This window comes from Eretmochelys imbricata, chromosome 6, assembly GCF_965152235.1.
Source record: "Eretmochelys imbricata isolate rEreImb1 chromosome 6, rEreImb1.hap1, whole genome shotgun sequence".
NCBI lineage: Eukaryota > Metazoa > Chordata > Testudines > Cheloniidae > Eretmochelys > Eretmochelys imbricata.
The window spans coordinates 93,173,547-93,198,564 of NC_135577.1; the positions used below are offsets into that span (position 1 = coordinate 93,173,547).

The following is a 25,018-nucleotide window of genomic DNA, read 5'->3' on the forward strand; positions in this document are numbered from 1 at the left end:
AACTAATCTCAGACTTTCACCTAAACCAGACAATTTGCTTAGCTGTCTTTTTTTACCGAAGCCACATGCCACCAATGAAGACAGGAGATTCCATTCCCTGGATGTATGCTGGGTGTTGGCGTTCCTCCTACACAGAATAAAATCATTTAGTAAATTGCTTGGATTGTTCATTTCATTGGCAGAATGGATGAAGTGACAAACAATCTCTTCTCAGAGGCTTTCTAAGTGGATTTCAGGCTGTTTCCTGCTCTGTTCCTAGTTAGCTGATATCCCTGCTCAGCAAGGGGCTGCTCGACTAGAGCTAAGGCAACTTTGGTAACCTCACTTCATGAAGTGCCACTCGTTCACATCTGTAAAGCCGCAACGTGCAATTCTAGCCATATGTTCACATGAAATTATGCCCTAGTGCAAGCCTCTGCAGCTGATGCATACTTTGGCTTGGTGGTCCTTCAGTCATCAATACCTCATATGCCCACTCTTCAGTGAGTACTGCTTGTCATTCACCAACAGTGGAATCCACATACAGACTAGCTATCAGGTCTGGGTTCTAAGTGGTCAGGTCTGGTGATTGTAACGGTGGTTGAGAACGATTACCAAGGGTCAAAGCCAGATGTAGAGTCAAGACTGGGCCAAGAGCAGCACTGAAACCAGGGTCTGGAGACAGGCCGTGGGTCAGAATCAGGGTCAGAGTCCGTAGACAAGCTGAATCAGGATTGTTGTCAGAGACTTGAGGCAGGCTGAAAGTCGAAACCAGGTTGGAGTCAGTCCAAGTGTCTGGAGGTCAGGAGGTAGGAACAGGGCTGAAACAGGTTTGGAATAGGACATGGAGAAAGCTGAAGCAGTCTGGAACAAGACATGGGCAAGGGTGGGGCAAGAAAATGGACAGGATTGAATGCAGCTGGGAAGCGTAGGGAGTCTGTAACACCACAAGGCAGCAGGAGGGTTCCAAGTGGAGTGGTGCTGTTGCACAGAGTAACTCGCAGCTCTGGTGGTGAGAGTGAAATACCTGTGCCTGGTGGGTCATCTGCCTTTGGCCCTGCCCAGAGGCTGCTGCAGTATGCCTGAGGGTTGAGTCACGGCATGCCCTGCTAGATGTATGAGTCATTGTAGCTGAGTGAGCAGCCCTGGTCCAGTTGCGAGTTTGACTCACACCAGCACTCAAAAGAAGGAGAAAAAGTTACTCCACCGACTGGAGTATTTCGAGATATGTGGCCCCTGTCTGTATTCCATTACCCACCCTCCTTCCCCTCTGCTTCAGATCCTTTACATCTGATTCACAGTAGAGAAGGAACTAGAGCGGCAGGCAGCCCGCACTGCCTCTTATACCCTTTGATTAGAGCGTGGCACGGCACAGACCAACGGACATTGCTAGCAAGCATCTTCCAGTCTCAGGTGCCAGAAAAACATGCATACCCGGCTGTGGAATACAGATAGGGACCACACATCTTGAAGAACTCCAATTTCTACACAGGTAAGTAATCTCTCTTTACTGGTGACCCTGGCATGCAGCACATTGACAGCCATGATATTCTTATATGGTGATGGATTTCTTACAGTATTGTAAATATTAAACAAATTAAATACAATGTGCCAAACTCATCTCTGCTGCAACTCCATTGAAACCAGTGGAAAGACATCAGGAATATATCTGGTCATGGTATTTGGGGAGGAGATATGAAATAAGCATGAGGGATGAAATCCTGACCCAATTGAAGTTAATAGCAAAATTCCCATTCACCTTATGGAGCCAAGGTCTCTAGGTAACCATAAATGTAACAATCCTCAAAGTACGGGGACTCCCAAGCTTCTAGGTGATAATGCTAAGAATTCAGATCTTTCAGAGTCTAGCTTGACCCAGACTGAGACTGGTAGCAGGTACTCAGAGAGTACAGACAAAAAACACCCCACGCACTGTCACTGGAGTGTCTCAGCTGATTTTAATCACAAAGATCTAAGCTAACTTGATCTGCAGCCTTCCTTCCCACTGCAACAGCAACACCACTCAACAGTTTAGGATAGGAAGTGAAGAAGAATCTTTGATCCATGTGAACTTGCAGAGGTAAATGAAAGTGGCATCATGGCATTACCCATATATTAATCCCAACGTTAACACCTTGACACATAAAAAGTGCTTTTTTGACATCAGTAACCTCAAGTCTGGGGGATTTCCATCTCATCTAAAATATAGCCCCTGAGGTAACAGAGAGCCCCCTACCTCTCTACTGAAGCAGTGCATCAGAACTGAGTTAAAAGGAAGTGCACCCACTACTAAATTGTCAGCCTCACTTCCTGCAGCACTTTCGTGGTCTTTGAAATCTTCTATCCAGATAATGACCCAGCCCGCACATGCTCAGCATGTATCTTCTCAGGTCGTATCCCAAGCTGTTGTATCAATCTATGGTACCTGAACTACTTTTATTAATATGTGTAAAGCTCCTAGTGGGGGCAATCAACCAATCAGATTGGCTGACTGAACGTTCCTGACCATACATGCCTCTGACAATGGAATTGTCGTATATGTTCCATTATAGTTGTGTGAAGTGAGGAGCAAGGCAGAGTTGAGGATTATTACTTTTTAAATGTGTACAAAGGAATTGTGCTTCAGAATATGCCCACTTTTTGCCCTACCACAGGGACTTTTCTTGATTGGATGTCACCCTCTACAAAAAGTCTCCTCTTTCTTCCCACAAACTCTCCACTCCTCTTCCCCCTCCCCCCGCCGAATATTTGAATTGCTCCCCACTCATAGTAATTCAAACCGGGAGTAACCTGAGAGCCACATAGGTGTACTCTGGAGGGATGAGGTGGATTAGTAATAGGAGACAGAGCCATTCACTTCCCATTCAGCCCAGATCATTCCCATCTGATGGCTGGCTGGCGACTTGTGAGAAATGAATTGGTGAGTCTCGGTCTAGCTGCTAGAAGACAGGTGTCCACGGTGACTGGACATTAAGGAGGACAAGGACTGAAAAGGCCATGGAAACTGGATTCTGCATCCTAGAGCAGGTCTTTTCAGCCTGAGACAGGGCCGATGTATGGGGGAATCTTTCCCTGCTGTGGTTTATGCTGAACCTCTCCTTCAGCTGAACAGAAGCCTTTGCTCTCTGAGGCTCCCATGCTGGCACCTCTCATCAGTGCTGAAATTCACACACAAAATCTTTGACATACTTGTTACGGGCACGGCTATGATCTGAGCTCTAATATCATCCGCTTTGTTCCTCTCCATCCCCTTCATCCTCCTCTTTTCTTTTCCACACCATCCAGGTGGCTGGGGCTGCACCTGACAAAGGCAGCAACCCTGCTGATCCTTCTTTCAACTGAGCTATTAGCATCAAAGAACAAAAGCAAACAGCACTGGCTTGCAGCTCAGCCCTGTACAAAGAGGCAAATAAATGGGTCCTTGTGTATAGGATAAAGCAAACCCTGCCTTGCCTTTTGTTGAGAGACAAACCTTCCTGTGTTTGAAGTGCTCTGAGCCAGAGGAAGTGGATAAACGTCCAACCACATGAAACTGAACCCCCTGTTCATGGGCTTTTCATGAGCTGTGGGCTGTGTGTGTTCCAAGTTTAACAGGTGAGTCCTATACCACCTCCCCCTACTGGTAGGAGAGAGGGGAGGAAGGTGGGCTAGTGCTGAGGAAGAAGAGAGAAGTGGGGGCGGGGGAAAAGCTACTTGATACAGTCCTTTTAAAAACGTACTAGAAAACCTAGCCTTAAGGTTCTGAGCTTATGGGGAGAGAGAATATCTCAGGTTAGCAAAGATTTGAGGGGTGGGGAGAGGGCAAAAAGTCAGTTCCCAAAATCCAACTAGGCTGGGTGTAATGCACCTGCACCCTCCTTTCTCACTTTGTAGGGATACTCCTAAACACTGAACCATGCCTACTGTATTCTTCTTAAAGAGCCCTCTTGTGAAAGCTTGAGCTGTGCTCTGGCTGTTTGAACTGCTCACGAGAGCTGAGGTGCACACCATGCTGGTGTATTATTGTAAGGTATTACTGAGAGGGCTTGCAGGCTGTGTGCTCTTTTCTTTATGTTGAAACAATAAAGCAAGTCTCCCAAGCATTTGTTTGAAAATAAAATGCAAGCAGTCTCACTGTGAAAGTCGGCTTTTGCGGGGGGGTGGGGGGGGGTGTCTGAGATGCAACAGTCTCTTTTTACACTTACAATAGCAAATAACTCTGTGGCAGTGTGGTGCTACAATGTAAATATTGCAAAGGTGTTGCAGTGGTGCATATATTGACTTTTTAATGGCAATTTTTGTATCTGGAGCAGCAAGGGCTTTCAAAAGAAGATAAGGGGGTGAGGGGAGGATTTTGTTCAGATTTGGGGGTTTGTGGTTTTGGGGACACCCCCCAGATGAACAGTACTGGAAAAGGAAAGTGTAACTTACGCTTTATAAACCAAGGCCCCCATGCTGACTGTTCACCCTGATTACATTTGGAACTTGGTGCATTTGGAAGCCACATTTTGGTGGCTGTCTGTATAGCAAGTACCAGTGAGATGATAAACGCACGAGTATCTTCATGATTTTTTTAGTTAACGGAGAATTTAATGAGTGCTATTCTGAAAAGTGCATCAGTTACTGCCCCTCTTCTGTTTGTTTAATGTGCCCTCCACCCCTAGCTGTCTTTGGCTTATTCTTTTCTTTGCCCTTCTCTTCTTCTGCTCCGTCCACCTCCCCAGGCTCTCCAGCAAACTCTTATGGGGCTCAGAGGTACTAAGTAGGCCCATACACAGAATTCTGGTTCAGTCCAGAACTAAGCTCATAGATGCCATGCTATGGGACAGTGTAATGTTGGCTGTAACTAAGTCCAGGTCTACACTACAAAGTTAAGTCGACTTCATGTGAGTCAACTTTGAGCCTCCTATTAAAGCAAGTTGATCTTGCGTGTCCATACTACGCTCATTGTGTCGGAGTGCGTGCTCACTATCAGAGCTTGCATCGAAGCATGGCGCACTGCACTGTGGGTAGCTATTTTGGGAATTTTGGAATATTTTGGGAATCTGGAATTTTGGGTCGGGCTTGCAATGCCTTATGGGACCAAAACATTGGTGCGGATGGTTATGGGAACATGGGATTAGCCTCCCATGATGTACTTACCTCCCTCCCTCCCTCCCTGAAATCAGCGGCAAATAATCCAAGCCTTTTTCATGCCTTTTTTCGTAAACCCGGGTTACCCATGCGGACGCCATAGTACGATAAGCATGGACCCCACTCAGCTGTACACTGTTGTTGTGAGGATTACAAACACCTCGCACCTTATCCTGCAGTATTTACCCAGTCAATACAGGAGCCACCACATGGAACCATGGGATGCCACACACGCAGCCCTGCTGGAAGACCTAAAGCGGAGCAGTTTGCAGTTGCTGGCGACAGTCACACATCACCTTGACATGGTTGAGCACCATTTTGGGGCCCAGGAAACAGGCGCTGACTGGCGGGACTGCATCGTTATGCAGCTGTGGGATGATGAGCAGTGGCTGCAGAACTTTTGAATGTGTAAGTCCACTTTCCAGGAACTGTGTGAAGAGCTTTCCCCAGCCCTGAAGTGCAGCAGTACTAAAGTGAGAGCTGCTCTGACAGTGGAGAAGCGAGTGGTGATAGCTCTGTGGAAGCTTTCAGTGCCAGACTGTTACTGGTCAGTGGGGCATCAATTTGGAGTGGGTAAATCTACCTTTTGTGATCCACGTTTGCAGGGCCATAAATAGACTTCTGCAAAGAAGGGTAGTGACTCTGGGGAACATGCAGGACACAGTGGATGGTTTTGCCGTGATGGGGTTCCCTAACTGTGGTGGGGCGATAGACGAAATGCATATCCCTCTCTTGGCACCAGACAACCTTGCCAAAGAGTACGTAACCTACAGGGGTACTTCTCAATGGTATTGCAAATGCTAGTGGATCACAGGGGCCATTTCACTGACATCAATGTGGGATGGTCGGGAAAGGAGCATCACATGCACATCTTTAGCAACACAGGTCTGTTCAGAAAGCTGCAAGCAGGGATTTTCTTTCCAGACTGCAAAATAACCATTGATGATGTTGATCATGATCCTGGGAGACCCAGCCTACCCCTTGCTCCCGTGGCTCATGAAGCCATACACAGGCAGCCTGGACAGCAGTAAGGACCGGTTCAACCATAGGCTGAACAAGTTCAGAATGGTGGTGGAATGTGCCTTTGGATATTTAAAAGGTCACTGGCATTGTTTGTGTACTAGGTTAGACTCGGTGAAAGCAATATCCCCATTGTCATTGTTGCCTGCTGTGTGCGCCATGATATCTGTGAAACAAAGAGGAAAAAGTTTCCGCCAGGGTGGGGGGTTGAGGAACATTGCCTGGCAGCCAATTTTGAGCAGCCAGACGCCAGGGCAATAAGAAGAGCACATTGAGGGGCTCTGCGTCTCCGTGAGGCTTTGAAAACCAGTTTCAGCATTGAGTCAGAGTAATGTGACACTGATCTGTGCTGTTCCTTACCAAACTGTCCCCTCCATTTCATTTTCTCCCCTGTAAACTCCACTCCTATCAGCCACCATGTGTTGAATAAATAGCCTTTTCTCCTCAATCTGTTAAGTTTTATTATGCACACACACACATAGAGACTGCAAAGAAAAGTAAGATAACCTGGGGTTAAAGGGCTGATAACACTGTGTGTGTGGGTGGGTGGGTGGGAAACAAGGAAAGTTTGGCTGCCAGGAATGCAAAGCAGAAAAGTAGCATTGACGGTGCATCCATTGTTTCTGGTGCAAGGTTAATTTTTTTTAATAAAAAAAAAAACCCCACACCTCTCAGTACACTTTACTGCAAGCCACAACACAGTCACAACCGCTGGCTATTGTAAGAGTCAGTGTGCTGCTCCAGCCATGGTGAGTAAGGCCATGAGGCACGGGCGAGAGGTCTTGTGCTGCTGCTTTTGTGAAGACGTCCTTGGGATCACAGTTTGAAACTTGAGAAAAGCCCCCCTTCCCCTAGCAACCTGGATGGTGCTTGAGGACAGGCACCAGTGTAAAGCCCCACAAATAGTTTGTTTTTTACAAAAGCGGCACCGGGTTGGGGGGAAAGGGAGACAAACAGGAACCCACCACCCCACCCCCTTTTTCTTTTTTCAATGCTGCTTGCAATACACGGTGATCCCTTCCAACTACAACCAGGGCACGCTTGGGAAAGGGTGGTTGTGTGACCCAGATTTCACCAAATGGGGCGGATTACTTGTTGAATCGTTTGCGGTTTAAGGGCAAGCATTGAAAACTTCCCTTTTCCCTTAGGTGACCCTACGCGGTATCACTTTCCTGAGGGTAACAGAGGTGGCAAGGGAGCAGATGCTGCAAGCATCTGGGTACAGACCTGGCCCTTATGCTGCAATGCTGTGCATTTCAATGATGCCAGCAGAGTGGAGTGGCACAGGAAAGTGTCCTACAGTGGTGGACAAAATAAGGCAGCCCTTCCCAGAAACCTCCTGCAGAGGATTTCAGAGTTCCAGGGGTGCCTTCCTCGGCATCACATTCCACTGCCTGTGAAGGGATCGGCTCCAGGGTTAAAAACAGTTCTTGGCTGTTGGGGAGAATGGATCCTCCGCTTGCCTGCCTCACATTCTCCTCCTTGTCAACAATGTCCTCCTCATTGCTCGAGGTTGCCCAGGGCTCCTGGGAGGTATCCACGGAGCATTTTGGGGTAGTTGTGGGGTCGCTGCCGAGAATCGCATGCAGCTCCTTAGAAAAGCAGAACGTTTGTGGGGCAGAACCAGAACTCCCTTGTCTACTGGTGCACTTGCCGAAGCTCCTTTATTTTCACGCGGCATTGCTGCATGTCCCTGGTATAGCCCTTTACCCCCATGCAGTCTTGGCATATGTGTCAGCATTTCTTCTGCTGGATCGGAGCTCTGCCTGCACAGACTCTTCTCCCCACACAGCAATGAGATCCACCACCTCCTGTGTACTCCATGCTGGAGCACGTTTGTGGCCTTGAGTCTCCATGATCAACTGTGCTGGCGAGCTCTCCACACTGATCAAACAGGAAATGAAAATTCAAAAGTTCCCGGGGCTTTAACAGGAGAGTGGCTGTTCCCTGTCAACGTGGCTGATGTGCAGTGGAGTTGAAAGTGCTCTCCAGAGCCGTTACAGTGGAGCACTGTGGGACACCTCCTGGAGACCAATTCATTCAAATTACACAACACAGTGTCTACACTATCCACATGTCGACCCGTGGATATTGAATTAAGCGCTACGCCTCTTGTGGAAGAGGAGTACAGAAGTTGACTTTACAGGCCACTTAGGTCAGCGGAAGGGACTCGGTAGTGTAGACATATACATTATTAGATTGACTTAACGCACTTTATGTCAACCTAAGTTTGTAGTGTAGACCAGGCCTAAGTCTGGTTTCACGTCGGCTGGTTCCTCTTTCTGTTTATTCATTTGAACACTAGGCTTGGGGTGAAGTCCCTGAGAGGAGGAGAACTTGGTACTGGATTTCTGTGTCTGCCTGGAATGGATTCTTGATGCAGCTACTGAATTATCAATAATAATTGTGATATCTCATCCTTCTCTATCATCTTTCTCCCTGAATGCTACCATCTCCCTAGCCTGCCATTCTGATCCCCCCACAACCTTCCAGCATAAATCCGTCCAGTGGTTTCCAATCTACTTCTGCATCACGTTCACACTCCTCCACACTGATGTTCAAGGTTCATCTCCGCTCTATATCTCTCCTCTTCTCTCATGCCATTTCCCGTTCCCACTGCACACTCTACTCATTGCACCTTGAATTTCCTCCCTGCACTTAAAAACTAGCTTCTTCCAGCCAGTCTTTCAGTGCCAGCTGTCCTTTCCTGTTCCCTTGCCAGCTCCCTAAAATATTAAACACAATGGTTAAAAAGTACACATAAAAATAAAATAAAACCCCCTGAACCCAGCAAGCATGCATAACCTAAGCAATCCAAATGAAATTATCTGGTTCTGCATTCCTCTCTTAGTCTGTATGTTGTCTTCTGTGGATTATTAACTCCTCAGGCAAGGACTGTGTTTAATATATCTATAAAGTGTCATGTATACCTACTCCTGTGTACCTATTCTTTAAAGATCCCGAAGTCACTTAGAAAGTAACATACAGTGGCAATATGAACAGGGCTCACTTGCTCACCACCGAAATGTAGCCATTGCTGGAGTGGAACATGGCAACTGTGCCATAGCATTCTACAATATCACAACAGTTTAGGACAGAGAGTGGAGAATCTAATATCAAACTGAAACCTGACGGGGGATCTGGAGAGGAAGAATATATTATTCAAAGCTGGTATTAGGCCAAGTCACCCAGCATAGTGCACTCCTGGTCTTGTGGGAAAAGTACCAAGGGAACTTTAGTGACCTCAGGTGGTTAATATATCTTATCTAAAAGATACCACCTCCAGCAGCACAGCACCTCCATCACCACACTTCGGGCATTGGTTAGATACTTAGAGGGGAGAGTGCCACCTTTTGAATCAGAAGCACTGCTTCCTGCTGCACTGTGAGTTTTTCCTTGGAGGATTCCACTCCTGTTCAAATACTGACCTAGCTAGATCCTGCATAGCTTGTGAGATCTCAGAGGCTCACCCCACAGGGGTTATGACAAGTGTAAGTGCATAGAATGAGACTAAATTGGTGATGGTGGGAAGAGAAGCAGGAATTAATTTTTCTCCATTCACTGGAGTTGATGGATTATTCATTGAAACTGACACCATAGCGCTTAAGATGTACCTATCCTATGATTGATATGGCCACTTACAAGTCCCTGCTTCTCTCCTTTTTAATGGACTTATTTATTCCAGGATTAATTTGATTGATTGGAAAAGGGATCCTGTGTCACACGAGGGGAAAACATATTGAACAGCTCTTGGTTTGAATCCAGAGTCCTGGGAAGAGACAACATGTGCAAACCTCTGACGCACAAACCCCACTGTCTGCAATGAAGGATGGTCACATGGAACGGTGGGCAGGAGGAATTAAAAGGAGAGGCTTTTTCTTTGGGACTGTGTTCACAGCCCCGCAATAGGTCATAAATTCAAATGACCCTTCTTAAAGGGGGAGCAGTTTCCTTTCCCCTTTCTGAAAACGTGCTTGAATTTATGTGAAGTACAAAACCTGCTGTGGGCCAGTGAGTTTTTTGTTTGTTTGCATTTGTGCATGAAGCGCCATAGAATATTGTAACTGATATTCTTGCAGGAACAGGCCTGACTTGGGTCTATCTGATTCCAGAAGCGCACTTTCTCCAGACAGATATGATGGCAGATTCATTTTTACATGCACAGCGGAGGGGGAGCCAACCCCTATTCCCTTGCATGGGTGGGCATTTGGCTGCAGACGGGTGGCCTTCCAACAAACCTAATTACTTCTGGTTTTGCATGGAATTGATTTCCATGCAAGGATTCTGAGCTGCTGTGTGTGTGTGTGTCTCTAATGCTTTTCTCTCTCCTCTCTTTCTCTTTCCACATCTCCCTTCTGCTTCCCCTGAAAACGTCTCAACAGATGTCAATCATATTCCAGGTGAGTGTTATGTTCACTGAGCTGGAAGATTATTCTGGGGTGGGGTGGGGTAGGGAGTGAGAGTGGGTAGAAATCTCACGATGCTGGCTATGAGTGTTCAGAGCGAATGTTGTGCTGGGCACTGTGGGGGTTGGATTCCAAGGTCTTTGTATAGAGGTTCTCTATCTAGAGGTTCCCTTGCAAAATCTCTTTTGGCACAAAACTAAATAGACCAGTTATAGGAATGCTGTTAAGGTAAAAATCAGGTTTTGTAAAAAATTGTTCTCTGTGTTGCTAATATCCTGAGGCTGATTATTGCATTTGAAAAGCTGAAACATACTTTTGATCATTTTATAGTTTAATGTTTTTGGATTGTCACTCAGCTTGGGATGCTGAAATTTGCATAGTCAGTTTCACTTTCCAGTTTTAGTCTGTTCTATTTTCTGGCTCCAGAGCCAAAAGCTGTTGTGCTGGGTCTCCACCAACATAGATACGGGGGGGGGGGGGTGGGGGGGGGAGGGGGAGGTTTGTTGGGTTTCTTTGCATAGTAAAAAGTGGTGAAAATATTCCTTGTCACACTGGGGTTTGTAAACTCTTCATCTGGGGTCTTGACAGTTTCCTTTCTATAGCATGTGAATGAATCAGATGAGAGGGAGAGAGAAAATGCAATTAAACTGGAGAGTTTATTTTCAGGATCTACCACCATGGAAATGTTCTTTCATAGAGAACTCCAGCAGCCAATCCCCACTCCACTCTCATCAATGACGGGGAATGAATCCCCCATCTTCAGCTGGAAAAGGCTTTAACTGAGAGTGCTCGCTCCATGGTTCCCATTCTGCTGCCATTGAAACCAATGGGCCTGATTCTGACCTCACCTCTAGGAAGCTCCACTCCAAGTTATGCATATGGCTTAGAAGGGTAGGATCGACCCGCTTAGCAGTCACCCAGAGTCCTGCTCCCATTTAAGCCAAAGGCCAAACTCCCACTGAGCCCTCATTCTGAGTCTAAATCAGGAGAATGAGGGCTCAGTGGGAGTTTGGCCTTTGGCTTAAATGGGAGCAGGACTCTGGGTGACTGCTAAGCGGGTCGATCCTACCCTTCTAAGCCATATGCATAACTTGCCAACTCATGGTGTAACCCAAACACCTACTGGGTGTGGTGTTCTGTCCCATCTAATGGCACTGAGGGGAGACAGAGAGATTGTGACTGATTAGTCTGCTCTACAGCCTTAGCTAACCGAGATATGGCTTTTAGCTCATACAGTAGGAGCTCATGCCTTTAGTTCCAGAGGTCCTAGGTTCGATCCCGTCCACCGATGACCAGGGTCTGTCGGCATTACAATGGCACCATAATTGAACCTGAAAATACTTCTGCTTTTCTACCATTGAACAATCAGATTTTTCAGCCTGTTAGTTTCATCCACAGAATCTGTGTGGACAAGTGGTGTGGGTAAATCTCACTCCCCCAGCCCTTCTCAGCATCTCTCATTGGGGCCCCTTACTCATCATAGTTACTTTGTATTCTGTGAGTATCCAAGGAGGGGTTGTCATTGCATACCCAAAGTGTAGATAATAGGGAAGAAAGAGGCCACATGACAAAAAATGGCCCCTTGAGATGCTGCAGAAAGAGAAACTCCACCAGCAAGACTCCTGCAAACAAGGACAACAGGTTTTATCAGCCCCAGTCTGGGGAGTCAAGGAGCTTTTCCCTCTCAGCAGGTCAGATACTTGTCTCTGTTGCATGGAGAGGGGAAGCTAGTCCAGTGGCATGAGGTGTGTCCAGAGATGTGGAAGGGTTGTGGGGTAACAGTCCCCTCCACTGTGCACTGGAGCTGCCTTTGTCCCCATGGCTGGCGTGGAAAGTGGAGTCAGGCTGACAATGACTCACTGTAGCTTGGCCCCTTCTTGGCCCAGTGGAATGGTTGATACTTTGTGCCATAAATGGCTGCTGTCTTGTACATCAAAAATACCTCCGTGTGGCTTGAATAGGCTGCAGAGGGTATATGAGCAACTAGATGGGGTGGGCCCAGCCAGCGGTAAACAGGGCAGGGATGAAAACGATGCTGTCATTGCTCTGGGTGGCCTGGAGAGGGAGAGCAGATGTACTGAAATCCACAGGGCAGAGTTTTGTTAACCTTGTGGCTCTCCATTTAGTGTTGAATGGGCTGCCCTGCCTTGCTCCCCCATTCTCCGATGTTCTCACAAGCGTTCGCACAACTGGACACACAGTGTTTATTTCCCCACACTCCCATGCATTCAGGCTCAGGATTTCTTGCACGCTTTCTCACATTCTTATTGTTATGTTCAGACACTTTTTCATATGCTGCCACACTCATATTCACATGTTCTCAATTCGATGCTTGCCTGTACCTTATTTTTTTAACTGTGATACCGGTCTATTCCAAGAAGGTCCTGTACTCCCTGTCCTGTCCTGTCCTCTCTCCTCCCTGCAGCCTGCACTTGTGTTGCTGCACAGGACTGGGCTATTTATGTAGAACACAGCCAGGTTTCCTTACCTACAGTCAGGGAGGTCTGCATTTTCTCTGTCCATGCCTGGGGCTTGCTCACTACCTTGTGAGCTAGCCAATCGCAAGCCAGAGAGTGGAGCCCAGGGCTTCTGCCAAGCAACCGTTTTAACTGTTCACTGTTTGCAAGACAAATTGGGAATTTTATGAGCTAATGTAACTATTTACCCACAGGCAGCAGAAGGGCTGTAAAGGGCCCATTGATTAATTGATTAATTTTACTTGTTGAATAGACAGTAAAACAAGCTCCTGTGAACAGCCTGGTGCTGGCTTCTGCAAAGCACATGCTACAAAGGCTTTTCTCAGGCCAAGCCCCTGCAGGTGCAGGGAAATGGATCTTATTCAAAGCAAATAGTCACTTTACTTTTAGCATGAGCTCTCAGCCTGTGCGGTCTCTTTGCTGTTAAGAGGGGTCCCCTGGGAACTAGGGATAGCAGCTGGCATGCCTCTCTCCCCTTGAGAACGAGCTTCAGATCCTGCTTGGCTCACTTCACAAAGGAAATGAGTTCGTCAGGTGTTAATCTACCCCCTAAGTGGGGGCGCTGTCCATTCACACAAGCATCACACAGAAAGCAGTGACGTCCAGAGGTTAGAGTGGGACACTGGGAGTCAGGGCTCTTGGGTCTGTGCTCAGCTGGGTCACTTGACTAGCTATGTGGCCTTGAGGGCAAGTCATTTCCCCTCTTGTTGCTTCAGTTTTCCTGTCTGTAAATTAGGGATTACAGATCCTGGCTTACCTTCATAAAGTGTCCAGAACTCTGTGGATTGATATTTTTATCATTAAGTATCAGTTCATGCCATTGAGACCCAATAAAAGTGGTATGAGGATGCACAGCTATCGTGTGAGAGTAAAGCTCTCTTTCTCTTTCCCTATGGTGTTCATTACTTCCCCTGCTCCTCCTGTTCTTTCCCATTGGTCCAGGGGCCTGGGGTGAACAGTAATTTATTGAGAATAGACCAGTAGAACAGAGGAGCTTGTGAGGTGCCTCTAACATGCTGCTTATGGGGAGAGGGGGGCATTTAAGGGGGTAGAGGTTTGGTGCTCTGATATTAGGGTGATTGGTTCTGATACCTGTGAGAGACTGATGTCTAAGGGCTACACTACCACATAAGTTGATGTAATTTACATTGCTATGGGGTGTGAAAAAGCCCCACCCAGTGACATAAATTACGTAGACTTAAAGTGGTGTTTGCACTGTGGTATGTTGGCGGGAAAGCATCTCCCGCCAATATCACTTCTGCCTCTCGTTGAGGTGGAGTAATTACTTTGATGGGAAAACGCTCTCCCATCGACATAAGACGTCTTTGCCAGATGTGCTACGTTGGCGCAGTTGCATCAGTGCGGCTGCACCGATGTAGCAAGATAGGGAAGACAAGTCCTAAGTTAGCACTACACCCACTTGCTTCACCTTCTGCCCCCATCTCTGGGGTGGGAGACCTACTTGGGCCTCCCCAGGATGGTGATATACGGCCTGATTATCACACACGGTGACACTCCTGCCGAAGGGGATCATTTCTTATGGCTTCCGCTGCTATTAGAATTTGTATTTAAAGAAATAAGCGTGACCTTGTGGAGATGCCCTAGTTACTCTGGGTCTTGAGAAGGACTGTGGCCTCGCCTGCATGCAGGGATAGCCAACTATGTTGTAAGGGCACAGAGGCCCTGAGGGGATAGACATGTTACTGGCTTTTTGAGGCTGAAAAGTCCAGGCCATTTGATATTTTCTTTTCCAGCTTTCATTCCTTTACCTCCTTTTCCTATCTTCATCTGTCCCCAGGGCTTCATTCATTCTCAGCTTCTCCCACTTGCACGCCCATTCACTATGTATGCAGTCCCTTTTGCACACTCAGACACACTTATTCTCATGGTCTCACATACACTTGCGTAGGAATAAGCCCCTTATTTGAATGGTTCTGCCAGGAACATGCTGTCTCCAATATAGATTAAACTGGGAACAACTAATTCTGCCAAAAAGGAGAGGATGGTTTATAACCTGAGTGCTACCTCTCCTACCCCTTGCCTTCTCCCTCAGGATGGCACCCTTTCAAGGTGCCACTCAGCTTGACTCTGCCTCTCAAATTGCTGCCCCTGACAGCCACAAAGTCTAGTCCTGGCCCTGGGACAGAGGAGAGGAATCGCACAGCTGTTGTGTGTAATTGGATTGGAAGTGGGCCTCAGGCTACAATAACCATGTTCAGCTTCTGGCCAGCCATACTACTGGGGCCTGTAAGGAGCCTCTTAGCTGCTAGGCATACCACTGATGAATCCAACAAGAATGCCTGTTCCCCAGCCTGGCTATGAAAAATGGGCACCATGTGTGCCAGAGGACAAGAGCTCAGCTCATCATCTGTGCAGATCTGGCCTGTCCAGCAGAAAGCCGGGCCTGAGAGGAATATTTTACACTTCACCACATCCCCTCATCTCCTTCCAGATGGGAGGTGGGAGGTGAGGGAGAGGTGTTCTCCCCCATCACCTTCCCATCCCTCTGCCTTGCTCAGCATGCTGGGTCTGGGATGAGTGCGCTTACCATGCATCTTTTCTTTTAGGGAAGCCCCAAAGTCCTGTGTGGACTGTCTTGCTGTTTAGGGCTTGATGGACCTTGGCAGGCGTGTTGTTGGGGACACTTGCCTTGCTGCTGCCTATGCTGTATTTTCCTTCATATTCATATATATTATATATAATACAGTGCTTCTGACTCTGGGGCTGTCAGTCTGGCACTGGCATTAAAAGGTAAAAATTGAGGCCCCTGGCCTTAATGCAGCAATTTCCCCAGATCCCTGTTAACAGTCTCTTTGTTCCAGGCAATATAAAGGAATCAACTCCACTCCCCCCCACCAACAGCGCTGGCCCAGTAAAACAGGACAAGCTATAATTAACTAGAACAAAAGGACTCCATCTTCTATTGCTGCATCAATCAGTTGTCACTTTACTCTGGTTTTTGTACCCTTCCCCCACCCCTTTATGTTTAGTGGCTTTAATTCCCCCTGTCTTGAGTGTTAAGAACCCAAGTGTAATTTAAAAAAAAAATTCTATAGTTCCAAGGTTTCCCATATAACCCCCTTGCAAAGTGCCCCTAATAAGTCTTCAAACATGAGGGCCATTGTTTAATTACATTGCTCTTTCATGTAATTGCACTGTGAAGCTACTTTAAAAAATGTCCTTATGGCTTCATAAGAATCTAGTGTCGGCCCTTGGCACTTTGTGCAATTAGCACCACTTAATTTCTTGACTTTGATATGGAAAGTGGAACAGTGCACTCTTTTAAAAAAACACTTTAATTAATAAAAATGTTACTTTGAGATCTAGGGAGATAAAAATAACCTTTTAAACCATAACTGACTCTGTAACTGGTTTTAATCCCCCGTCCCCAGCCCAAACAGGAACCAAGAGTAAAGACAGGCACCGATCATGGCTAAGAGATAACAGCAGCTAAGTTTAGGCCCATCTGTCCTAGACCATAGCGAAGTCGCAATATCAAACGCTGCTCCAAGCAGGTGGGTTAGTGTCAACTTCAGGCTCCCTGATATAAGGTGACTCTCAAAAGGCTTGAACTCACTGTGTGCTTCAAAAGCTTAACTCACTGCTCTAGAATGATCATCAGTACGGAAAGCTGTGGTGAGCTTTCCTAAGAAGCATTGCAATTCTCACTGTCACTCACATCTTGACTTCATAAGTGGAGAACCACTAACTCCCTGGGTTTAGGAATAAGCTTCCTCTATGGGCAGGTTGTTCCATAACTCTCCATTACCTGATTTCTTGCACCTTTCTCTGTACCATTTGCTATCAGCCATTGTGGGAGGCAAAATACTGGATTTCTGGTCTCAACTGGTAGGGAAATTCTTGGATCCAGGCTTCAGGAAGTTAGTTTAGCTCATTCTCCATTCAAAAGTAATCCTGAGCAAGTCTCTGAAATACGTTTTCCCTTTTATGCCAGTCTCAGTTTGGATCTCATATAAATTTAGTCAGCCGAGGAAATATTAACAAGCACTAACCTAGTGCTGAGACATTGTCAATGCTCAACAAATATTTCATCATAATAATGACTAGATCTGGCCACTGTGGTTCACATGGGTTTGTGCGAACCTTTTCCCAGTTTTATCTTGCCTGGCTTTGCAGCCTTCAGGGTTTGAACTGAATTTCTGCTTGAACAAACCAGAGACTGAAAGTGAAACTTGGCCGAAATAATGCAAGTTTGACCTCAATTTGGGCTGAAGCCGGTAAAACCTCAGAATTTCATTTAGGGCTTTCCAGGCATGGAACACCCATTGGCATTAATGGTAGTTGTGTGCATGGAGGGCTTGCAGGACCATGGCCTGATGGTTTCATTTGCTACCATAACTCAGTCTTTGTCTGCTGAAAGATTCTTTGGCATTTGAGTTTGGTGCCTAAATATCACAATGATGGTTGCTTTCTAAATAGATACATAACTAGAGCTGTGGTAAAACCTGGCCTGACTTTCAGGCTTGCAAGTTTCTCACAGCTCTTGTACGAATTTTCCGGCGGTATGCCTGTCCATTTTAGACCACAGTTTAGCTTTGTCCCGCATGACCGTGGGCTGATCTTGCTCTTTGTGTTTTATAAATTGATGTAACAAATGCAGCATCTTGAAACCCAGATTACCGAAAATGTTAGAGCTGAAAGGACCTCAACATCGTTTAAAGTTTCCACCTCTGTTGTTTTTAGTGTCACTAATTTGTAGTCTCTGTTGCACATGTTAAAGGATTGGTGTCACAAATTAGGGCTCTGCAGGTTGAAGATTCTGGGGGTTATTGGTGGGTTGGAGACAGACTGAGATCTCTCACTCACCTTGTACTCTCCCAACTTTGACATGGGATTCAATTTTCAGATGACGGAAGCAGTTATTCATTATTAATATCTGATCTCATGTTCGGGTTGGGAAAGTTTTGGCCTTCTGTTTGTAACATAAGGATCTATGCAAGGATTTCAGATGGGCAAATCAGTTGGGATAAAGTAACCTTTCCCATACAGCTTCAAACCAAACCTTTTCCCTTCTGGTTCAAAAATAGTAGCAAGTCTTTAATGGGCTGTTACTTTTTACATTGCTTTCTGCGCTTCCTGTGCCCAACTGGGACTGGAACATCAGGACAAAAATATTATGTGAGAGGCTGATCTTTTATTTTGGATCTGAGCAGAATCAGGAAGGGCTGGAAATCTCCCTAGGGAACCTTTCCCATGGTAATTCCAAACAGGGCAATACCTCGACCAAAAGTTTGGAAGGAACTCCCCAATGGACTTTGTCCCTCACCCCCAGATGGCCAACAATTTGTGCTCTGCATGTTGGGTGCATTGATCACCAAAGCAAATGACTCCCAGCTGCTGTCTTCCTCTCCCTTCTTTGAGATGAATTGAGGGGCTGAGGATCAGGTACCTGTCTCCACCCTATGTCCTGTGATAGATAGCCATTAGCAGTGTGCCATGCCAGCTGTTGTTCACTGATTCACCATTGCTTCAAGGCCTCTTCAAATCATAATTCCTAAGGATCTTGATCTACTCCTGGGTTGGACAATTTTTTGGGCATTCATCTGAGCTGACAAGAGATTTGCCCATCCAAAGTAATGGTGCCAGTGGCCATACACGTATCCACAAACCCAACACTACCCCCTTAACTGCATAAAATTATATAAGCCAATTGCCTTTTAATTTAAAAATCAGAAATATGTCCCATCAAAACAAATCTGCTGTGTATATTTATAATAAAAAAAATTAAACAATTGTTTGCTAAACATATATTGTGTTTCTGATTATTTTTCTAAATCCACAGTAATCTCCCAAGAACATTCAGATATTTGCATTCTTTAGACTTTACAGTTATTAATCCCCTTATCTGGCTTGGAGTTCTCTTTGGGTGAACATTTTCTCTGGATGATCTGGATTTTACATTCCTGCGCCACGGCAAGGGAAAAATTATAAAAGAGATATAAATAAATACAAACATAACATGCTGCTTGTTGAAAAATCTTTCATTCTAAAAGATTCATCTGACGTCTTGGTCCCTCTGAAATAATGAACCATTTGTAATGTTGTTTGACTTCCATATGAAGGGAGCTAAAAAGGTGTGTGCGTGCATGCATGCATCAAATCTGAAATATCCTCAGTGTAGGGTAGGGTAAGAGATGGGGAGAAGGAGTCAAGGTAAGAGCTGAACTGGTCAAGCAAGCAAGACTTCTAACTAGCTATGTGCATACACTAGTTATCAGATTTGCAGATGCAGTTTGCATTTGTGTAGACAAGTTATGCATGCAGCTGGGCACCACACATGTTTGAAAATTGGGCCCTAAATGGATTTTAATTTGGTTTGGCAGTAGTGTTGGATGAATACCAGAATAAAGCTCTTGGAAGAGGGCCCAAGTGCTGCTCACAGGAGGAGAGGAGGCTAAATGAATGTGATCATCTCACCCCCATCTCCCCAAATGGGTCTGGCAGCTGAAACTCCAGCATTGAAGTGTGGCTGTACCTCTTGCTGGTTTACCCCTGAGAATTGTAGAGAATAACTTCAAGGCAGTCTCCACATTGCCGCTTGGAGACAAATCTCCAGTCATTAAGGGAAAGGAATAGGAAAGGATTGGTACTGAAAATAGGCTAAGAGATTCCTTTTTCTAGCCCCTGTGAGATCTGTTTCTGAAGCTGGTCTGCTGGGCTTTTATTAATTTTTTGATAGGTGATTATTAACTCTTTAAAATTGTGTGCTGAAGCTGCCACATTCATGAATGAGTCCAGCTGGGTGTGTACATGCAGTTAGCACAAATGACTAATCACCAGCCAGCATGGTTGTATACTGGGCTTGCTGCTGCTGGCCACCACAACACTGACTCGTAATGTCTAGTTGTAGAGGCTGTCCTTGGTTTTGAGCTTCAAGGTTTGTGAGTGACCCCTTGTAGATTTACAGGTGACCTTCACCACAGGCCAAGTAACCACAGTTGTATGTGGTACCTTCTGAATCACTAGTCCCATAGACAGTTCTGCAACTGACATCGGACTTTCTCTAGCTGTGACACAAGCTTTCCTGCCTGACATGGGAAGCTATGGAATGGATGTGTGTGCACAGTGTGATATTCATACTTAGTTCATCTCAAGTATGTGATCTTCAATACCAGGAGGTATTGGACTGCATAAGCAATTGATCTGTATATCTATCGATCAACATGCGTGTGTATGTATATTTGTCTTTCTGCTTTTCTGTTGTGTTCTTTCTTTCTCACTTCCTCTCTCTCTTTCTCAAAGGCCTCTCACACCTGATGATGAGTGAACAAGGTAAGTCCTTTGTCTTTCTCTTCCTTGCCAGTCAATGGTTTTTGATGATGATGATCTATGCTTCTTTCTGGACTGGGCTTGGCTTGCAGAAGGCAACCTGGTCCATGGCATAGGGTGGATTTGTCAGTCAAGCCACTTGCCTTTCACCCCCTTTGTGTTCCCATCACCCATGGCTGTTTGCCAACCTGGGCTGCATTACCAATGCCCAGGGCAGAGATTCTTGGGGGACTGTAGTGAACCATGATGCTTGTAATGGGATAGAAACAAATGAAAATAAATGTAAAGGAGAGAAAAGGAGAAATGTTCCTCCCTTCCATGCACCATCACAAACCTTTTCTCTTCTCCTTCCTTACTTTTGATGCCTGCTGTAATGACTCTCAGCCCTGAGTGGTAAATGCGGCCCTCAGTGTTTGCTTTTTTTTTTTCTCCAGAGCAAAATTCTTGCAAAAACATGCTAATAGCCATCATGGCATGATTCTAGCTCATTATGCACCCTGGAGAAAATTACATATAATGGTCTGTACATTCTACATCTGCAGCTTAAAATATTCAAATATGCAAGGAACAAAATGCACTGGAAAATTAACTAGGCTAACCCCAGTGAGGGCTACTATTAAGATTTAGGCCTAAATCAGAGTCCACATTTAAATAGCTCAGCCTGGAGTTTGTTACACGTTTTGTTGCTTGTTTATTGGTTGTGGCAAAATGGGTTCACTGGTTCCATCCTGGGCACTGGGCTGTGATATGGGGACTAGAGAGAGAGAGAGGGGTGGGGGAGGTGATTCTGTAGAGCTTTGGACTGTGTCAGTGTTTTAGTGTCAACCTCTCATTGGCATGTAGGAAGCTCAATAAGGATGGAGCAGCACTGGAGATGGATTCCTGTCTCACTTAGTAATGAAATAGTTAATGACTTAGGCAAAGCTGCTGAAGAAATGAACCCAAGGGTAAGCTACAACATTAAAGTATTTAAACTTCAGCAGAAAAATCCAGCAGGTGCTTGGATGCATAAAAGAGGGAGTAAGTTTCTAAGTGAATGTTAGTTTGAATACAGGCTTGGTAACTCTACCCCTGGAATAACGTGTACAGTTTTGGTTGCCCAGATTAGAAAAGGATATCCAGCCATCAGAGAGTTTAAAAGAGGTAACAAATTGGAACCTAATGTCTGGAAAGGCTCATGGTTAATCAGATTTACCTGGAGAAAGTGGACTTTGTGAGGAGACCTAACTGTTTCCCTGTATTAAAGGGGATGTACATGATTTAGGACATGATCTGTTCTTCCTACAATACAAATGATTATATCAAGGGATGCACCTGGTCTTTAGATTACAATTTGAAACCTGGTTGGTGTAAGGAGTCACATGACCCAGTCCAGCCCACATCACGGCCCACAACTCTGTCCATAGCTACTTGCCTGGTGAATAGTCTAAAACCTATTGAGCTCTGGAATCACAGGCCATCATCCTTTATCCATCTCACATCAAGGAAGAGTGGCTGCTCTTTTCTTGCCAACCAATTCTCTATCATTTCACTCTAATAAGTATTTACTGTATATATGTGCATAATATATACATTATAATGTGTAAATGTATGTGTGTGTGTAAACATATTATATGCTGTGTCAATGTAATATACAAACACTGTGTGCTCGGAGAAGTTCTGCAGTGTTTCTCATCTTACTCCACTATTGATATGTGGAAAATATTTAGCAAATATATTTCCACAAGATGTTTACCCTGCCTAATCTGTTGTTGCCCCTGTTTTGCATTTGATGTGGAGTGCTGTGTATCATTGAAGTGCTGTTGCATGGGCGGTTTGCATTTCTCTATAGAAAAATCAAACCGAAGCCAAAGAGCTTAAACAGACCGTGGCTAGTCACACTGTCCATTGTTTAAGCATCACATTGCTGCTTAGTTGTGGTGTGTTTTCCCTTTTCACAGTATTTTGTTGGGTGCTGTTGTTTTTGTGCTGTGTGTGTTTTATGTTCCTATTATTGTTTTTGTGAGTGTGCCCAGTGACCTTATATTTTATCCTTCCTCCTGCTCTTTTCACTTGCCTCCTCCATGATGGACACACCTCCGTACCTCTCCTTAACTGGATGCACAACTTCCTATCTATAGGTAGAAGTAAAGGTAGAGATTGCTTTCTTTTAATTTTAAATCTTGATCTGCTATTGAAATGTTCACGGTCATGGGGGAAATTTTATTTCTATGAATATGGTTCGCATTAGAACTTTAACTAAAAAAAGAACTCTCATCAACCTTTTCCTGTTGCTTTATCTAGAATTGTGGAAGGTGATATTTATTAAGAGTAATGCTTCATCTTTGTCTCAAAGGCTCTAGGTGTCTCATCATTTATACTGCAATGTGGGCTATACAGAGTGGCAAATGCTCTGTAGTTTAAGAAGCCAGGGCAAAATTTCTGACCATCTGTTTCACACAAGACAGAGCCAGAAGGGCAGGGGCCAGTTAGCTGGCACTGATGTCCCTGCCATGTTGGGATGATACTATTGCTGGGCATTTTGACATTGACTACAGTTGGAGCGGGATCAAGCCATAAACATTGGAGGGTGGCAAATCGAGTTCTCTTTAACTCGGGTGGAATTTTGTACTTTCTTGCCTGTTTTCCTTTACTTCCCTGAGTCTTTTAAGAGAGAAAAACCCTGTTTTTCCCCAAAGGGTATTGAGATGTAAGGAGCAGTGGGGTGAGATGGGGAAGAATCAGCACTGCTAAACGGAGGGTCTCTTTTGCAGCTCATTAAAGCAAAGTGAGCGAGGTGACTGAACTGATGTGTGGCTCCAACTGGCCTTTCTGCAGTTCACATCTATGGTAGCATGCAGCAGGGCAGCCATCCATCCCTAATCAGAACTGTCAAAAAAGCTAAACGTCGCAAACCTGCTGTGGATCTAGTGTTTGGAAGAGGATTGGATCAAGTGTTTGGAAGAGGAGAGAGAAGGGAGAGGAAAATTAATTAATTGATAAGTTGTGAACACTTATTCAAATAAAATCAACCCCTTTGTCCTACTTCCCAACCAGCGCTTTGACAGAGTGACTAACAGACTTCATTGTCCTGAGCCCTAGTGCCTAACAAATACATTGCTGGAAAATCTGACCAGTTGAGCTGGCGTGGTCTGGACACAGTGGAGTCTCATACTTGTTCCTGAACCTATAAGGAAACTGGGGGGCTGAAATGTCCAATGGAAATGGTATAATTGTGAATTTGGGAGGATGCAGGTGCTGAGGGATTTGCTCACAATGAGCCTTCCTTTGAGGGCACAAATCATCTGTGCCTGGTTATCATTTATCCTTCCTGTGATTCCTGAATTCCATGTAGCCAATTGGTTTGGCAAACAGCCTCTCTCTATAGTGACACTAGGCATTACATCAGAAAAAAGACAGGCTGTATTTGTATTTATTGGGTTCTTAAATAATTTGACAAATCGTTACGTTAATCTGTTGGTTGGGCTGAAAAATTTCCACTGACTGTTCATAATTTTTGTTCTGGCTAGAAAAAAATAATAATTAAAACAAAATGAATTGGCTTCATTAGTTGAAGCTCCTAAGTATGCTTTCTTCTGAGTTCTATTCAAGGTTCCTGAGGTGTTCTAGTTAGGAAGAAGTGCATTCTATACCCACACGTATGGACTGTTAAAAGTGGAAGCTCCTTAGGCCAGATGTACATGACAGAATGTTACTGTGACTGACTACAATTGCCAACAATCAAGTTAGTTGACACAGTGCTGAACACGATTTAATGGTCAGTGTGGACTAGGACAAGTCTCTTGTTCAGCCAACTGTGATTACCCGCTTATCCCATCCTTTGGGGGTAATGTTCTGTAATGTAAACAAGGCCTTTTAGGGGTAAACCCTGAAGTCTTTACTCAGGCAATCTGTCACGGAAGTCTGGGAGTGTGGACCATGGGAGTATGTGGCCCACAGTCCATTCAGTTGTTATGGTGAAATCGAATGAAAATGGTAATTTTTTAAAAAATTACCAGCAAACTTGCAAACTGCAGTTCTAGTTATAGTGATCAGCTGCTTAAAGTTCCATAATTCTGTGTGAGAAATAACTTAACTTTGTAGTTATATATACACAGCTGAACATTCTCATATGTTCCACAGCCTGCAGAAAAGGCAATCCAGAATGCACGCATAAATGATCTTGGAAGGTCCGTATTTCTATGCATTCTTGTGGTTTTTTTGTAAAGAGTGGCAGCCACTTCCTCATGCACAAGCAAAGGTTGCATAGAATCTCAAAAAGGTAGGGCTAGAGGGGACCTCGGTAGGTCATCTAGTCCACTCCCCTGAACTAAGTATTATCTGGACCATCCCTGACAGGTGTTTGACTAACCACTTCTTAAAACCTTGAATGATGGAGATTCCACAACCTCCCTAGGTAATTTGTACCAGTCCTTATCCACCCTTACTATTAGGAAGTTTTTCCTAAAGTCTAACCTCAATCTCCCTTGGTGCAATTTAAGACCATTACTTTTTGTCCTGTCCTCAGTGGATAAGGAAAACAATTTATAGCCTTCCTCTTTAAAACAACATTTTATGTTCTTGAAAACTATCGTGTCCCCCACTCAGTCTTCTTTTCTGCAGACTACGCAAGCCCATTTTCCTTGTAGGTCATGTTTTCTAGACAATTTTTTGTTGCTCTCCTTTGGACTTTCTCCAGATCTTTCCTGAAGTGTGGCACCCAGAACGGGACACAGAACTTCAGTTGAGGCCTTA

General features: G+C 45.2%; 1 protein-coding gene across 13 annotated transcripts in view; it reads left to right on the forward strand.

The window, feature by feature from the left end:
• Window positions 1–25,018, forward strand: part of NRXN3 (neurexin 3) — a 1,334,999-nt gene that overhangs the window by 35,381 nt on the left and 1,274,600 nt on the right. For 9 of the 13 annotated variants that reach the window (XM_077820371.1, XM_077820372.1, XM_077820373.1 and 6 more), the window contains exon 1: window positions 20,266–20,291. In XM_077820371.1, coding sequence (XP_077676497.1) covers window positions 20,272–20,291 — 20 coding nt within the window. In that variant the 5' untranslated portion in view covers window positions 20,266–20,271. Of the gene's footprint in view, window positions 1–10,493; window positions 10,512–20,257; window positions 20,292–22,404; window positions 22,417–25,018 lie in introns of those variants that run through there. The other 4 variants (XM_077820368.1, XM_077820370.1, XM_077820366.1 and 1 more) reach the window with 2 other exon arrangements.